The following is an 18,801-nucleotide window of genomic DNA, read 5'->3' as shown; positions in this document are numbered from 1 at the left end:
CTCGACGCTGCAGCCTTTTTAATACATTTTATTGTGCAGGCGCATAAGGAAAAAAAAGCGTGCTCTTCTCTTTCTTTCAGTGTGTTGCTTGTGTGTTTGGCTGCAAGCAAAACCATACAAATAATTTTTTTTTTGCCGCAATCTGATTACAAAAAGTATCGATTGAAGTACTGGTTTGACTGGAGACATTTCGATACTTCTTGATACTGGGCTGTTTCGGTAGATAAGAGTCTCTGGCTTTTCTTAACAACCTCAGCATTTTGCTAAAGTAATCTGGAGTTTGCTTAGGGTGAATAGATTTGAATGGGTGAATAGAATAGAATAGAATAGTGAATAGAATAGAGGGTGAATAGAAGAGTGTCTGTATTTGGCTAAGGGTGCTTTACGTTGTCCTTTAGCAAAGGACAAGGGTGTCCTTTGCTAAAGGAATATGTATTTTATTAAAAGGTGTATGTATTTTACAGAGGGAGGCTGGACTTTTCTAAATATGTCTGTATTTGACAAAAAGTGTCACGATTTGGTTAAAGGTGTGATGGTTCACTCTATAATTAGGGACATCCAGGCAGTTATGTCACTGCTCAGTCCTAAGCTAATCCTTACCTGTCTTGTGGTGGTGGTGACGGTGGTGGTGGCGGAGGTGGTGGTGGGCGGAAATGTGGACGTGTTGGGCCAGGACGTCAGCCAGCCTGCCACCCGCTGCCCCGCTTCCCCCGCTGCGTGTGGAGGAAGAGGAGGAGGAGGCCGTGGAGGAGGTGGTAGTGGTGGTGGAGGAGGTGCCGTGGATGGCCCTGCTTATCCAGTGATCCATGCTGATGCTCCCCTCCCGGCTGGACGAAGTTCCCCCGCCACCTCCTCCATCCTCTTCTTCGCCGTCACCTCCTCCCTCCTCATCGCCGTCGCCCTGACCCTCACCCTCTGAGCCTGAAGAGGTATCTGAGGGAGAAAATAGATGGATGTGGAAGAGAAGAATAAATAAATATGATAAAGACTTGAAAGACAACAATAACATAAGCAACAATGGTGGACTCTTTTTAAGAGGATGAAAGATTTAATTAAACCGCAGACAAAATGATTGATGTTTTTATACTATAGAGACAGAAAGAAAAGTAGGTTCTATGTATGTCCTAGTCTATTGTCTGCAGCCTGGAAGTTCCCTTCTGTTTAGAGTTGCCACGGGGGTTGGAGGGGGGTATCTGTGCATGTGTGAGAGTGTGTGTGTGTATGCACATGTTTTGCATGTGATTTTCATAATGCTCATGGCATTGTGAGCCTGATAGTGGTGATACGAATAACAACAGAAGCTGACCCAGTTCCCACACACACACACACACACACACACACACAGACTGAATACTGGACACTTAGCTCACTGCAATTAAAAAAAACAAATGAGGTCATATAGCTGATAAGGGAAGATGAGTATACAATTTGGCCTTGGCGTTCAACTGGTTTTAATCATTAGAACCCTGTTGCAATGCAACTAACTATTTTTGCCATTTAAAGAGTAATGAAACAATGAAACACCCCCAATCAGGCTGTCCCCACCTAGTACACACATCTGAAAATGAACCAAAATGGTGGTGGAGGTGGTCAGAGGGTGTGGCTCTGTGCCAAGCTGGCTCAGAAATACCATCACTTGGCTTTGTAATACTATGGAAGGTACCAGAGGGATAAGAACGTGCTGTCCATTTGGGGTTGTTGATGGTGAAGTTTTCTAACAACAGTATACTCTATATAAACTGTTCACAACTGCGTTAACAGCTCAAAGATTAATGCATTCATTTAATTGCATTCATTAAAATGTTTTGGCCACTTTGAGGCAACGTAACAAGCTGTAAACTACACTGACCTAATATCACCCTATAAAGTTGATATGGTGAACATCTCCTTTACATTATACAGCAGGTGTCCTGAAGTAAAGATGAGTTTCTTAAATATATCGAGAATCAACAACTGTGTTTTTATGACAAAATGAGAAGGCGTGTCTTTTCTGCTGTGAAGCTTGAAGCATCAGAGGCAATGATCTGTGCATGTGGATCAATTTGACTCAACTTTACTCTTTTATTCAAAAAGTCCATTTACAAAATAAACATTAAAACAGGACAATCCCCAGCCCCCAATGCAAACAGGCTTCCTCTTCTTAAGAAACAAAGTTTTAAAAAGCTTGTTCCTTGTTTAACTGTAAAAGGTGACACTTCTCGTTAGCCATAGATCAAAACTGACATTTGCATGTTAGTTTAAAATGCCATGGGACCAGAAGCGGCCGTGACATGTTAACTACCATAGCGCTCTGCTGACATGCTTGATTGGCAAATGTGTGTCTCGTTATCAGCGGGACTCTGTGGAGTCTACCAGTGACAAAACACAAACATGTTGACGAAAATGAGATGCTGCCAGGCAACCTGGCAATCTCATGAAATAAACACGCACAAACATACAATGAGATAAAAGAGAGAGAGAGAGAGAGAGAGAGAGAGAGAGAGAGAGAGAGAGAGAGTCCCTGATGCAAAGCAGCTCTTCATAAAGCTGAAATATATTTGATTTATTGAGAAATTGAGAAAATGCAGCTGTAAAAATCTTTCAAAATCCAATAAGGGCTCATCAGAGTTTTTACTTGCTTGTCATCTCTGCACGATACTGTATGCTGCTCGGCAACACGCAACTCTGCTGTCCTCCGATGAACCTCACTGGCACACAGACAGCCGTGTGTGTGTGTGTGCGGCTGCTTTTACCGCTCCCTGAGGACACATGCTTTCTAAATCTGACGGACTGTGTGCCTTTCTGTGTGTCATGTGTGAGTGTGTGATTCCCTCGCAGCTTATGTATTTTGCTTTGTGTAAAATAGCAAATAAAAGTCTTATATCATGTAAATACATGTACATGCAGTACTACTCTGTCTAATGTGCCTTTACAGTATACATTTAAGCTGCATATGAATGCGTTGTGTGTGTAGAATGAACATCTAGAATAAATGTTTAAGTACATTTATGAATGATTTATGTTGGTGGTTATTACCAATTGTATGTTTGTCTATAAATAGATTATTTATTTAGTTATATTTATGAACTATATTTACACATTCTGTACTGCAGCTGCAGTGCAGAGGTGATTAGAGGTGGACAAAATAGCAGAGACACTTAACGTGACAATTATCTGACAAGAGCTCCAATTTGATAGCCAGTTTGATTTTGGATTTGGTTCTGAATTGCTATAATACTCGGATTTGTTAAAGACTAAGTCTATATCAGGAAAAGACCACAATCAACGCTGAATGTATATACTAACAAGTATTGTGTGTGTATCACAGCCTGATCCTCTGTGCCATGGAGCTCCACTGTTGATCAAAAAATATTTAAAACACATCAGTGAGCCTCATTGTTGCACTGGGTGGCATGTTCCTTCTTACACCGTTCTGCTGCCCCAAATACTCACTCCACAGCACCAAATGTGGATTAATCCGCCGCTGAATATAGTCCCCAACAAATGCTTAATTTCTTCCAGTTTGAGCAACGTTTATGACTGAAATGAACAAGATTCAGGTAAATAAAGAGCCTTGCTAGCATCACAGCATTTTCTGTTTGTTTATGTCACCATATGAATCATATTCATGCAACTTTGGTCCTCAACATCCACAAACGCCGTGAAGTGGCTCTACACCCCTCAGTTTGAGAAACACCGAATCAGAATAATCAGAATTATTACTCTACGTATACATGTATAGGTAAATATGTAAATAACAGTATATATTGTTTTATTTTACGGTATTCTAAATTGTGATTTGTATTGGGCTATACATGTTCTTTGTGTGTAGCATGAACTGTGATTCCTTTGAAGTACATGTTTGAGTTTCTGTTCTTACATTTTACATAATATTACAAATTGGAAATTCTTGAGAGCTACACGGTCAGAGATTTGGAAAGATTTGAGTTTCAGTTTCAATACTGATGCAGGTTTGATCAAACACACAACCCCTATTTCTGAGGTTATTCTCCAGTAATAACTGAATAAAATGTCACTTAGATTGCAATGTGGTGAAAATCAGAGCACATCCATCTCCCTCTAGTTTTGGTTGAGATGAAGCAGGTTTAGAAGGAAGGAGAGTGAAAATGCGACGACAGATGGAAGAAGAGTAGCAGAGAGGGAAAGGGATTGACAGAAAAAGTGGGATGAAGGTAAGATTGAGGGAAGGCAAATGAGAAGAAGATTGTCCTAAAATGTGACACTGAACATATGTTTTCCAGGCGTTCATGAGAAAATCTTACAATTTGAAAAAGTATCATGAAGGAGCGGCGTTTGCACAGATTGATCCATTAAAAGACTCATATCTAATCTTTGGCTGCTGCACACTTGTTCTCTGTGCCATTATTCTAAATCATGCCTAGTTCAGTGAAGCTCTGTGAAGCTCGACCCTTCAGCCAGAGAAATAATGGCCTCATTAACACCCTCATTAAACGACGCCAGCGCCATAAAGACACGCATGACTGCCACCGCCACCCGCCCCGGACAGATCCTGCTTCACACACAACAGGGATGAAATCAACTGCGTGATGTGTGCGGGGCATATTTTAGCAGAAGTGATAACTATCTTAGGCATTTCAAATGTTCATCAGAGAGGTCAGAGGAGCAGGCAGCAGGTTTTGGTTCAGAAGTGGAGATCCGATCTGTGACTACAGAGTTACAAGAATGAATCCTGCAATTTCATTTTTATAGCTCTATAACTACAAAAATGAGATCGTATAGATGTGGAAAGAGGTCAGGGTTGTTGCCACGACATGTTAAGTGTCAGCAACGTTGCCAGGTCAGGAGAAATTGTAGATTAGTTATTATTATTGCTTTAGTGTCTAAAGCATTGGCACAGACTGAGCTGTTCTTGGAGCCAGTACTTGGTACTTTTATCAAGTGCCTGACAGAATAACTTGACATTAGTTAGATATTTTGTTTTAGTGTTTCTGATCCTTTTAACCTCCCTTTCTTTCTGACGTCTGAGTTTAACACAGCATGCCTTGGTTAGGCACCATGAAGATAAGTGTAAATGAGTGTTCACAGTAAATAAGACAATAAAACATCATTATAGTGAGTGATAACATTAACGATAAGTGTATAATGGTTTTAATTGACTGTATAAAAATTGTTTTATTCATGTCATGTACTTTTTGAGGCTTGCAAAGTACTTTGTACTTTCACATCACTCTGTGGTAATGTACTCCAGAAAGATGTTCATAAAGAATCTGTTATGGCTTTATATTGTAAGTTTTCAAAGCATCAGAGCTGTATAACCAAATGTAATAAAAAGAAAAGAAAAAGTTTTACTGTCTAGCCAAAAATATCCACATATCAGAGCAGAACAAAAAATATTTTTTTTATCAGTTTCACCCAGAATGAACAATCTCTGCCTCATGTATCACTAAACCTTAGCGTTTCGAACATGAATAACTTGTGGCTGACCGAACTGATGACAGAAATGAGAGGAATGTACTCCCCAATGTTTCCAACATAATCTGCTTAAAATGCCAAAGTAGTGATTACAGCAAGTTTAATAAAGTAATTCCACTTTTCTTGCAGTATTGACACTCCAACGTGATGATCCATTTCCACAGTGCCTATCAATCTCCAGGTTTGACAGAGAAAACAATCTTTTCAGTCACTGAAGGCTCATCCAAGTCAGTCATCGGTCAAAACCACTGACATAAGGAGGAAATCAATACTGCAGCTACATCACCTGCTGCAGCAGCTTCACAATCATACAGACTGATCTCTTGCTCTCTTTATGGTTAAATAATTACTGTAAGAAACGCTAAAAAATTTGGCATACATAAAAATGTAAAATGTGCTTCTGAATGTGGCTGAAAGCTGCTTAGACTGAATAAAATGATAACATATCTGTTAATGTAGAGCTGAGCCTGACGGTTGTCTCTCCATTTTTCATCCGACCGATGCATTTAATTCCCGGTGTGTAATGAACATTGTGCTGTCAGACTTAATATTCATCATATTTGGCAGAACACTGTATCATTCAACACATTCAGCACATTCAACACTTTAGTTAGAAATCTGGCACAACATTATTATATGATACAAAAATTTCAAAAAGGGTTATAATTTTGGCTGTGCTTGTTGCAGAGCTTGAGTTTGATTCTGTACCTGGTGGGGTGTAGGCATCCATTGAAGTCTGGACCACCAGCGACCGCCGCTTCGAAGGCATCGGCACCGCCATCTTCCTCTCTTTGTGCTTAGCCAGGGCCGCCTGCACCGCCTCTGTGTGCACATCTAGAGACACACGTACAGCAGATTTAACGGGTCACGTCAGATTCATCTTTCGGAAAACTTTTGATCTAAACAGTAAATGATCACACAACAAAAAAAAAAAACCCACACAGTTTGCTCTGAGGCTGGATCCAGTTTGTGAAAGGCTGAAACGACAGTATCATTACTTTGATTTGGCCATGCACCTTTTTATTATTTAAACTACATTTTGCAGTATATTTTATGTCAGTGTTGGCTATTCCTAAGCCATGCCACAGTATCTTACATTTTGAATGAGTCAGAAAGCCATTGATTTCTTTTCATTTCTGTGCATTCAGAAAATGATCTGGTAGGTGCTTAAAACGTGCTTGACATTAATAGTCCATCATTTCTGCATTTGACATTGGGGAAATACACATCTGAAAACTTAAAACATTGAGGTTCGCCTGAGGAAATAGTAACCATTGATACCATGGTATTTTATCGCTGATATTTAGTACATGGGTTAAAACACACTACTGCGGTCCTAATATTGGTCTAATGAGAGTCAGAAATGTAATTCATGTTTGCTCTAAAACTTCTTCACACTTCTGCATATAATGTAAACAAGTGACTCCTACATTTTTCTAATTTCATTTTTCTAAACATCAGTGGTGTAGTACTGTATTCAAGTGCAATTCTGAGGTGTGCTTCACTTTTTGTACTTTTTCATTTGATGCTATAGTACATATACATACAGTACATGTCAGAGGCAAATATTGTACTTTTTATTCCACTATGTTTAAAAATGTACAAATGCTTCTTACACATTGATGTTTCAACAATTTAATGACATATAGTATCAGTCACAGGGGATATTTGTCTGCAGAACAAATACTTTCATTTTTGATACTTGATGGCACTTAGCTAATAATACTTCTGTTCTTGTAGTTCAGAAGCATTTTGATTGCAGATCTTTTACTTGTATTGGAGCATTTTTACGTTGTGGTACTTTTACTTAAGTAAAAGGTCTGAGTACTTTTTTCACCACTGATAATCATAAACATGGCAGGGCTGACCAAATCAATAAGGAAAGAAGTTTACTTTTCAGGCAGCAGTAATGGCTGAGGCGTCCAGTGTAAATATTGAGCAAGGGTGTTAAATAATACAGAAATCAGAAAGCCCATTTAGCCGAAGCACGAGCACTAAGGGACAGAGAAGGAAAACAGGAGCAGGACTGTCAGCTGGCCTCTATATTTCTGCCGCAGTGTTCTTGTTACAATGAAAGCCGTGTTCCCATTTATTCACATTCAGTTTACGAACACAATCACTCCTAGCTTGACAGCGGCTCCCATGAGGCCCTGTGGTTTCCAACTGGATTATGTTCAGGGAGTGTCGGCGAAGACGTTTTGCAAATTAGTGTTTCTAAGAGCGAGATAAAGCGTTGCGATATAGCCACAGCTGGGTTTGTTTGAATGGTGTCCATTGCTGTCAGAAGGCAAACACACAGAGCCTGGCGGTACAGAGACGGCAGGCTGTTGGCCAGATAATGACATAAGTAAGACTTCTGTCAGAATGAATGGGGCTCACAGATGTACGTTTGTTTGGCTTGTATGTGTGCTTATGTAGGGGGACGGAGGTCATTTAAATCTCAAGTGCACATTTATTGTCTTATGGTTGACTCAGTGTGACTGTACAGTGTGTCAAAGTGAGTGTGTGTGTGTGTGTAGTGTTTAAAGGCGCTCACAGCTTTTCTTTCTCAATGTAATGGGTTAAAAGGTTTTTACAGGATTTACTTTCCGTCAGATCAAACTCAAACAAACTGAACCCCTCCAAAAGCACGTGGGAACTTTGTAATAAAGTAAGCTAGGTTATCCCACTGGGCCAAGAATTCAAACTTTCAAATAACAGCTTGTCTCTTTTCTTATTGGACTACTGCATACCTTTACTGCCCGGAATGTAAGCACAGCAACTTCTTACAGATTAATTTTGTATAAGATGCCACTGAAAATAATTTACCCAAGTTCAAATCCCCAAGTTAATCCTATATTAAGCTTTACTGGACACCAGATGGAACAAAACCAAACAATGCATGTTGCGAGAGCTGTGACAGATTTGTTAAAAGCTTGTTCTGCAGATCTATGCCAAACATAGGATTTACTGAGAGAGGCTGAGAATATCAAACAGTACACTGTGTCATGATAACGCCCAGGGTGACTGTTCTCAGAGGGGACTGGGATTAAGAGGGGAGGGCTTCACAGGTCCAAAATATTGGATCTGATGCAAAACAGATCGTGGAAAACCTCTGAAAACAATGTGCACAAATGGATTTTTGACCCGAAAAGGAACTAAGGATTAGAGCTAAACTGATAAATCTGCCAGCCGGCATATGAGAAAGAGAAATGTAATTTAGAAATGTCACCACTGCATCCAGCAATTTGTCTAACAGAGAACACTGTAGAGTTTTCATCTATCCTGCTTAGATGATGAAAATAAACACACTATCATTCTAGTGTGTTTCTCCATCTTATGTGTTTATGTTAGTGCTGGGCAGCGATTCAAATTTTTAATCGCATAGTTACACACAAAATTGAATAATGAATTCTAAAGTAGTGTATTGCGCACTTGTAATTTAAAAGCACTGCTCTATACACAAAAGTGCAATAACATGTGGTTTGCAAACACTTTAAACAAACAAGGTGCTTTTTACCAGCAGTATTCCCTTTACACAGCAGCAATAAAATATTTCTTGTAAATCTCAACTTAAACATTAATGTAATCAAATCAAATATAAAACCAAAGCCACTGCCAGGGTATTACCTTTTATCTATCTTGTTAAAACAAGTTATGAACACGCGAACGAACACAACATCATAACAGGCAACTTCTGAGCAACAGGTTAACATGGAGGGAATTCGCATGGCAGAGCATCCCCGCAAAACTAGATGAAGGCCTATCAGGTAAAGTTATGTATACTATTAACTTAAGTTAAATAGGCTACAGCTGTGTAGCGCACAGAAGCCGTTGCCATGGTTACTATCCATCTTCCCTAATACTAATCAGCATGCAGTGTGTAGCTATCCACTTCACTGTGGCGTTTGATCGCTTGTCTTGATTTTGTTCATCTACTTCTCCCACACGCTGCATCCGGCGTAGTCTGCTGAAGCCTCCCTCCACTGCTTGTTTGGGTGGCTGATTTGCAGGCTGATCAACATCCCGCCCCTCCTGTGACCCATGGTTTGACTGGATGTGTATTCAGAGCCAGTGAGCAGTGAACTTTCAAAATAATAATAATATAAACTGCAAGAAAGTGCGATAAAATAATTAATTAATTAATTAATGAACGTGATAATAACGCGTTAACGTGCCCAGCCCTAGTTTCTATTAAAAGAAAATACTATCGGCCAACATATCTTTATCAAATAGCCATCTTGGCCACATGTTTTACATGAAAGAGCACCAAACAGCAGATGTAGTTTTATCTGTTAACCCATTGTGTTCCTTTTTCCCCACAACCTCTTCCAAGTGTGGGCAAGCAACTCTACTGTGATGATTATTATGACACACCACGTGTCCAGAGCTGCAAACAAATCCTCTGGTGTTAGACATGTGACATACTGACACCACACAGACCCAAAACCCACAGCGAAAGAATGGGACCCAACCCAGACTCAATACTACACAATTAAATTCTCTTCAGTCTCTGATACTAGGAGCCGAGAGTACCCATTAAGACAAGATCTGGAAAGAGATCAGGAGCACAGACCAATGATTCAACGTGAAGCCAAACCAAATATTTATTTCTTTATTTAACCCATATAGTTCAGCATTTAAAATATAAGACAGCTTTTCCTGCACATCAGTATGTTCCCAGTATCCCCTCTACTGTGGGGTGGGGAAACATTTTCATCACCCTAGAATTTCAGGGTGTAGGCCAATCCATGATCTGCATTCACATAAACGACGTGCCATCACATCCTTTATCCTGAACCCATCGAGTTCCCAGTTAGCAGATATTTGGATATATGTAACTTCGTAGCGGCACCATACAAACACATACTAGATACAACTTTACAAGATCAGTAAACCAATTTTGATGGGGTTGATTGGGTGACCCTTTAAGCTAATTAATACAGTATTTCTATCTGCTTCTCTACATATAATACATGGGTGATGATATGAACTCCATGTATTAAAGTATTAAAGAGTTATACCAGTTATAAAGCTTGTTTCTTTATTGATATGCAAATGTATTCAGCAAAGACCTCCAAAACATAATCACATCACAATCTTTATTAGGAGAACTTAAATTAAAAAATGTTAAGTTATCACACATAACCCACAATGCTAATGAGATGACTAAAGAAAGCTAATTAGCATAGTGATTAGCAAATATTTCTTTGCCAGCATCACCTCTGTGTTTTATGTTGATGCATCTGGTCTGTGTGACGTGAATGTGGGAGTAAGCCATGTCTTCGTTTCAGAGACACACATACAGATACCACCATGATGGCCATCCTGCAGTGTAATTGGTTTCCCTCCCTCTCCACCTCAAGCTGATGTGTGGGGAGCATTCTGGCGCAAATGGTGGGTGCTACACATTGGTCGTGGTTGAGATGAGTCCCCACCCCAAGAAGCGGTTTGATTATCTATCATAAAGCGCTATAAAAATGTTATTATTATTATTATGAAGACACAATGTCCATAATGACCCCGCTTTTTACCTGATCTGTAACGTTCGTCTCTGGAGCCAGAAGACCGCCGACGGTGGTAGCGGGAGGACGAGGACGGAGTGACCGGGGTTCTCCTCTCCTGGCCCATGGGCGGATCCATTCCTGGAGCAGAAACATTCAGATTGAAATCCCTGCCTTGTCATATCTTTCCAATGTAAAATCAATTCCATAGAATAACCCAACAAAAAGTTGTGCTTTTGTATTTTTGTTTATTTCATGAGTATTGTGTATTGTGTAAGTATTTTAAACCACCTTTACTTGGAGTAACTCAGTCAAATCTGAACGCATGATAAACACATTTGTAGATTCCTGGCTGAGGATCTTTCTCTCCGATGTCATCGTAAGTAAAAAACAAAAAGAAACAATCTGCTCAGAAACCATAAAAGAAGAAGCTCCTTATAACTCCAGAGCCTGCCTGAGAAGTTTTCCAGGTAATCCACTGACAGTTGGGGTCGGGGTGCAGTCGGCTCAGTTTTGTCTGAGGAGAGGGCCATAGTGTCAGAGTCTGAACTCCTGATCTATGACACAATAAAACCGAACAGCCTGACTCAGCAAAAAGAGTGATCACAAACCAGCCCACACACAGACACACACACAGTCTAAGAATCCACTTCTTTCAAGGAAATTCAGTTAGTATTGAAAACAACTGCAATCTTATAACTACAATGTATTTTCCAGATATCTGAGACAGCTATGAACCAATTTGTAACTTGATTTTGTTTTTTGTTTTTTTTTACAGTGTTTATTCAATTCAAGGGGCAGCTCGCCAATCAGATCATCAAATACAAGCACATAGTACACAGAAAAGCAATGTCAAACACAAAACTAAAAAAAATAAGGCTAAAGCTAATATACACTATATTGCCAAAAGTTTTGGGTCGCCTGCCTTTACGTGCACATGAAGGTTAATGACATCCCATATTTAATCTGTAGGGGTTAATATGGAGTTGGTCCACCCTTTGCAGCTATAACAGCTTCAACTCTTCTGGGAAGGGTGTCCATAAGGTTTAGGAGTGTGTTCATGGGAAGAATTTGTAAGCGCATTTGTAAGGTCAGGCACAGATGTTGGACGGGAAGGACTGGCTCGCAGTCTCCACTCTGATTCATCCCAAAGGTCTTCTATCGGGTTGGGGTCAGGACTCTGTGGAGGCCAGTCAAGTTCCTCCACACCAAACTCGCCAATCCATGTCTTTATCGCCACATGAGATGCAGCAACTGGGATAGATACAAACACCCGTATGCCTGCACAAAAACACAGACACGCCAACAGAGAAAACAGCCTCCCTACACACCAATCAATAAGTCTGATGATTACAACCTCCCTGTTACCGACAGCTACGACCGCTCCGGAGTTGCTGATCTATGAGCATCCATCTCAGCTTTACACTTCCACCCTCATCTGTCTTCATTAGAGCTCTCAGCGAGGCTCAGAGTATCGCTGCTGCTCACCAGAAAAGCTAAAAGTTGATTAGCCGACCATATAACGACTACCAGCCAGCGCTGGACTATATGACAGGTCTGGGAAATACCTCGCTTTGCTATTTCCTCTGGGGAGTCTGGATGGATGGATGGATGGATTTCCCCTCCTGACTAGCTCTGCTTGCTCTTCTTTCCCTCTCATTTCTTACTCACATTCTTTTCTCTGCATCTTTTTCACAGTCCACAATAAATCAATTATAGAATATGTTATGGTACATTTACATTCAGTTTCTCTTTCATACTGAGACTGAATTATCTCAACAGCTGTTACATGGAATGACAGGACATTTACTACACATAACCACGGTGTGCAAAGGATAAATCCTACTTTGGAGATTCCCTGACTTCCTGTAGCGCCACCAGCAGGTCAAAGTTTTCATTTTCCTGTGAACTATCTCAACATCTACTGGATCAATTGGCACAAAAAAGAGGTTTATGGTTCCAAGAAGAAAAATCCTATTTACTTTGGTGATCCTCTGAGTTTTGAGGTAGTGCCATCATCAGGTCAAAATTTTACTTTGTCCACTTTATGGCAAAATACTAGCAAAACTAATGACATTCCCATCACCCTCAGCTGTACTGCGTTTATTGCTAATTAGCAAATGTTACCATGCTAACATCCTCAAGTATGACGGTGAACATAAACATTATACAGTACCTGTTTAATATGATCATGTTAACATTGTCTTTGTCAACATGTTAGCATGCTGACATAAGCTTTTAGTTTAAAGCATCACTGTGTCCAAGCCTTCTACAAAATGAGCAGAATTGGACAAGGTCAGATTTTTACAGTGAAGGGTGCTACAAAGCTCTGACACTCTCATGTTGAGTTTAATTGCTCTTCAGCTTTAAAAGCTAAATAATTTCACAAAAATCATGATTCTGTTATAAATCTCAATTATTGTGAAACTGGACATATGTGACTTAGCCTGATTTCCACTTCCACAGTTAGCCACAGATGGACGTAAACACGTCCTTAATCAAGTGTTTGCAAATCAGTACTTCTCCTCTAGACCTGTCAATAAAAAGAACAGCAAAGAAGAAGTTTTCATCAATTGTGCATTATCATTATGGAAGAAAAGCATTTTAACAGATGTGTTTACATAACAAAAAGTCACCCAGTCAGTGAAATTATTCAACAAACTTAACAGAACATTCCCCCCCCATCACTCGCATTTTTTTCTGTCTTCTCCTGATTATATCCCTCTCAGACTGCTCTAGAAAACCACGTTTACTCCGCAATGTCTACGTGCAAAAATCCTTCATAAAAGTACACTTGATTTAAACCTGCAGGTATAATACAAAAAAATTCAAATAGGTAGCTGATATTCAAGAAATAAATCAATGCATTTGACATTACTGGAATTCCCTAGTTACCCCCCATTCATCTGACACTTCTTACAACAAAAACTCTAAACACTATTTGACCCAGATGTGATAAGATCTCACAGGCATACAGTGAAACCTTAAAGGAAATCAATGCAGGACTCTTCCATTCCCCTCCTGTCAACCACTGCCTGTAGAAAGACACTAAATTCAATACAGAACTGAGACGGATGAAGAGGACAACACTGACACCTACCAAGAGCACCCCAACTACCCTAAAATGTAACAGCAACCAAACAGAGACTGTGTTTTCCAGATGTTTTACTATGTGTTACTACACTCATGCTTCAGACAACACACCCTATTCAACACAAATAGGAAGGAATTTATTGCCACAAAAAACAAATAAGATGCTAAAAATACAATACAAAAATATGAAATCTATACAGTAATTAGGGAATATATTTTGAAAAGTAATATGAAAATATACTGCACATATAAAATATAATACATATCCACAGTACAGGATGTAATCATATTCACATAACCAGCTCTTCATAAACCATTCATCTTAACAAATAGGTTAGAGATGGTACTAAAAAAAGTAAAAATCTTCATCTCAATCTTCCAGTTCCTTAAAAGTTTTCCCAACAGTATAAATATCATTTTAAAACATGAAACAAAATCTCCAGAGCCACTGTTCTTGGTGTATAATTTAAGGTTTCTAGTGTGTTCCCAGATCAAAGACAGAAAAGCTAACAAAGGCCTGAATAAATCATTAAAAAAGTTCACACGCCATGGCTCACACTTGGTTCTGAATAAGAGATGAACAGTGTGCAAGTGTTCTCAGAGGGAAAGTACATTAATGCTGAACAGTCTAAGAGAGTGGTGGATCTCATTTGAGTCATTTACACGCAACACTTATTTCACACACAAACAAACCAAGCATTACAAGCATGTCATCAGTGGGACTGACAGGTAACTCATTCCTAGGTTTGGCCATTTGTTAGTCTACACAGTCATGCTTGCATAAGGCTGAGTATCAGTACAAACAAAATTTTCATCAATATCTTAATAGCTACAGTATATGGGCTTTTTTTTTTTGGCCCGTTTGTGGTTGTTGCTGTGAAACTACTGTAAAAGCCCAGAACACACATTTTGGACAAAACCCAGCTGAAGTCCCCTGCTCTGCTGATATCCTTGTATGCAACTGCAACTAAAACTCCTCTTCCACTCCTCTCCACCTCCCAGTAGCAACGTCCAGTCAGACTCTCTCTACTCAGTACCTGCCAGGAATAAGCAAATCTTTCTGGATGAAAGGAATACTTCTGTTCTTCTCTCGTGAATGCTGCATTTCTGCCCTCCTTAGATATTGACAGATATGAATTTGCAGTGTTTGGATCCAGTGTGATTTGGCATGCATACTGTAAGAAATCAGTTCTTGCCTTGGGCTCTGCTTGCAGATTTAACGGTAAAACATCAGCTTCAGTCACTGTCATTGAGATGTTTTCATATTCTTCACCAAGAACCTCCTGTAGTCTGTCTCTGGCATCTAAAAGAGCCCCTGCAACCTTCTCAAAGTACCGCAGACGGCAGACTCTGACACTGGGTGGGTCCTTAGATTCACTGAGATGTGACAGTGTGAGGTAACATAATAGAAAATGAGTGTGATCCTCTGTGTGTGAGAGCTGCTTCAGCTCAGCATCTTTACTCTTCAGCTCAGTGATCTCCTGCTCCAGCTTCTCCTGAACCTTTTTGAACCGACTCACTTCAGTTTTCTGCCGACATTTAATCTTCTGATTCACCCCTGAGACGGTTTTCTGAATGATACAGATCAGTTCGGTGAAGATCTTCTCTGTGTTCCTCAGTGCATGTTCGGCTGAGTGATTAACAGCGTCTTCCTCCTGCTGAAGCACCTTCACATCTTTCTCTCTGTCCTGGATTCTCTGCTGGATGTTTTGTCGACTCACCTCGAGCTCTCTCTGCCTCTCAGTCCTTTCTGCTGCAGCTGAGACTTTATTATGGCCTTTATGTTCATCCACAGTGCAGAGATAACAGATACTCTGCTGATCAGTGCGACAGAACATCTTCATCACCTCTTGATGACGAGAGCAGAAGGTCTCCTGGAGCTTTGCAGATGCTTCCACCAGCTTGTGTTTCCTTAAGGGAGCTACAACATAGTGATGTTGGAGGTGTTTCTCACAGTAAGAGACCAGACAGAGCAGACAGGACTTGAGGGCTTTCAGTTTTCTCCCAGTGCAGACATCACAGGCCACATCTTCAGGTCCAGCATAGCAGTGATCAGCAGGAGCAGCTTGGAGTCCAGTCTTCTTCAGTTCCTCCACTAAAACTGCTAACATGGTGTTTTTCAGCAGGACAGGCCTCGGTGTGAAGGTCTGCCTACACTGAGGACAGCTGTGGATTTTCTTCTCCTCCTCTTCATCCCAGTGGGTTTTAATACAGTTCATGCAGTAGCTGTGTCCACAGGGAGTAGTCACCGGATCCTGCAGTACATCCAGACAGATTGAGCAGCTGAGTTTTGCTTGTTCAAGTTGAATCCCTTGTGCCATGTTGCTTTCTGACAAGTGCAGGTGTCTGTTGACTGGAAGATGAGAAATGACTGAAGGAGTTGCACTTCAACTGAACATGTAAGAGAGGGAGGGGCTTTGCAGGCTTTGTTTCATTCCAGAAAAAGGAGCGGCTTTGAAAAGGAAGTCTGTTCTTGGTTCTTGTAAAGTTTGACTATTCTGGTTTTAGGAGTTATGGGAATAGTGGAAATAATAGTAGATTCATTCCAGAACATGAAAAAAAATTTTTAGAGAACATATTAGATCTTATGTGCATCTAGATGGATATCAAGAATCCTTGTCTCATTGGGTAGGCACTGTGTGCTTTTAAGAGAAGAATGTTTTGGGTATGTTTGCCTTTCCCACCAAGGCTTCCTTCACCTTTTCCCAAAATTTAGATTTTGTGTACCCAGTTCCTTCCAAAGGTAAGTCAGTCACTGGTGTTCAGGGGCGGATTGGCATATGCCAGAGGGGCCGGACTATTTGTTTCGGGGTGGGCCTGTCAGATTGATATTAATATCAGTGTTTCCCACACATCAGCTTTACTTGGGCGGCCGCTCAGGTAAATTAAGGGCCGCCCAAAATATTTGCCGACCCATTTAAGCATTTTGCAGAGAAACACTGAGAGAAATGATCATCCATTACGTTATAAGACTCAGAAGGTGGATATTTTACAAGCATGGACGAGGTAAAGCAACAGTGAACACTTTGGTGCAGGTGTAACTGGGTACAATGTCGGTTTCGGCTTTGATTGGCTTCCTCATTAACAAGCCTGCTCCACACACCCGCGGGTGAAAATGGTATCGCGGGTCATTTCGGCCACTTCATAAAACAGCCCACTGCTGATGGAGAAAGTCAAGAGGGCCGACAAATACAGGGAAAGAGAAAAAGAAAGAGGTAGGGCGAGCCGCTGTGTTTGCAGCAGAGGTGTATGTTCCGTACTTGTGTGGAAATATTAGAAATGAAGGCAAGGAGAGCAGAATTAAGCAGGCTAGTGAGTAATATTTTTATTCATGTGTATTCCAATGTTGAGAGCAGTGTGTGAGAAAACAATTTTCTGCAATGTTCTATAGGCTACTGTGTTCATGGATGTTGCTGGAATCGGTACAGCCAGAGAGCCCTGGTCTTCTTGTAGGCTAGTGCTGGGAGGAAGGATGCTGCTGTTGGCCTAGCAGAGACAGGGAGGAGGGTGGTAGAGGTAGGAAGAAAACAGTCGCACAAAAATGTTCGGGTTGGAATTGACTCTGCAGGAGAGAAAGACAGTAACAGCAGACAAACAGACAGAGAGCACAGACTCTACAACATACTCAGATGGACAGCCATTGTTTGAACTGCATGTGCAAATTTGTTTTGTGCTCTTAAAAAACTATTGAGCATTGTGTGCCAGTCACAAACATAAACTGTTACAAATCTGTTACCATTGGTGTCATTTACACTGTGGTCGCTGAGGACATGTCCCAAAGACTTTTTGAAAGCAAAATTGGTTAAAATATGTTCTGAAAAATAGCTTGGAAAAAGAAATGTTAAATCACAAGAAACAAATGTGCATTGTCCAAGAAAATTACTTAAGCAACAAAAAAAAGCTACTGATTTTACTGCATTATATTCCATTTTCTTGTTATTTTTGAATTGTCACCTGCTGAATTTTGTGCTGCCATTCATATAAAGACATTTACTCCATAAATTGGTGCAGAAAATGCAGGAAATTAAGTGTTTAATGCTCAAAATCTTATGGGGGAGGACCCCCTCATACATTTTATCATCAAATACTTATTCAAAATAGTGTTAAAATATCTTCTCGTCTTGTTCTTGTGACCAAAGTCTTTCATCACACCCCTATTTTCAGACCTTATGTCACCTCTTTTCAACACAAAGTGACGCACTTGCTGTTACATACAGTCGGCCTACTGCTTATATTATTTCACCATCTGTAAACAAATGTAGCCTAAGTAGTAAATTTGTGTTCGTGGGGATACGTGGTAAGGTGTGCTGGCGTGGCTACAGTGCCAGGGCTGAATTTTAGTTTTGAGTTTCAGCATCTCCCTCCTACATTCATGTTCTTTTTGTCTATGACTAAAAACACCTAGTGTACTAGTAAATAATTGCAACAAGTGAAAAGCATTTTATCTAAAATTGAATGCAATTGAGAGTGCTGGATATCACGTCCCCTCTGAGTAAACTAAGCCTAATCTATAATGTGAAATTGTGTAAATCTGGGTAACTGAGGGAAAATCCATTACAGTGAACACTGTAAAATGCTTTAATCAAACGATATCAGGCTGACTGTGTACCAGGCAGTGCAGATTAACGGGCCTTAAATACATCACAGGGAAGGAAACTGTTACTAGGGTATATGTGTGTGTGTGTGTGTGTGTGTGTGTGTGTGTGTGTGTGTGTGTGTGTGTGTGTGTGTGTGTGTGTGTGTGTGTGAGATAGACAAAGGGAGTATTGTGCTGCTAGGTGTGTGTGTGGGG

General features: G+C 40.3%; 2 protein-coding genes across 5 annotated transcripts in view; both read right to left on the bottom strand.

Annotated features, from left to right (window-relative positions):
* The window catches only part of LOC123972848 (disco-interacting protein 2 homolog C), a 459,676-nt gene that overhangs the window by 77,810 nt on the left and 363,065 nt on the right, over positions 1 to 18,801 (bottom strand). For all 4 annotated transcript variants that reach the window (XM_046052561.1, XM_046052558.1, XM_046052557.1 and 1 more), the window contains exons 3-5: positions 10,947 to 11,057; positions 6,142 to 6,267; positions 601 to 933 (exon numbers count right to left, since the gene is read on the bottom strand). In XM_046052561.1, coding sequence (XP_045908517.1) covers positions 601 to 933; positions 6,142 to 6,267; positions 10,947 to 11,057 — 570 coding nt within the window. The remainder of the gene's footprint in view (positions 1 to 600; positions 934 to 6,141; positions 6,268 to 10,946; positions 11,058 to 18,801) is intronic.
* Positions 13,444 to 16,466, bottom strand: LOC123972377 (tripartite motif-containing protein 16-like). Its single transcript, XM_046051859.1, has 2 exons — positions 14,930 to 16,466; positions 13,444 to 13,449 (listed from the first exon to the last, which is right to left on the bottom strand). Exons 1-2 carry the CDS (start codon positions 16,328 to 16,330, stop codon positions 13,444 to 13,446), a joined length of 1,407 nt encoding a protein of 468 aa, XP_045907815.1. The 5' UTR covers positions 16,331 to 16,466.

Source organism: Micropterus dolomieu, linkage group LG06, assembly GCF_021292245.1.
Source record: "Micropterus dolomieu isolate WLL.071019.BEF.003 ecotype Adirondacks linkage group LG06, ASM2129224v1, whole genome shotgun sequence".
Taxonomy (NCBI): Eukaryota; Metazoa; Chordata; class Actinopteri; order Centrarchiformes; family Centrarchidae; genus Micropterus; species Micropterus dolomieu.
The sequence above is the reverse complement of the archived record's forward strand: the minus strand, read 5'-3'. Positions and strand labels throughout refer to the sequence as shown.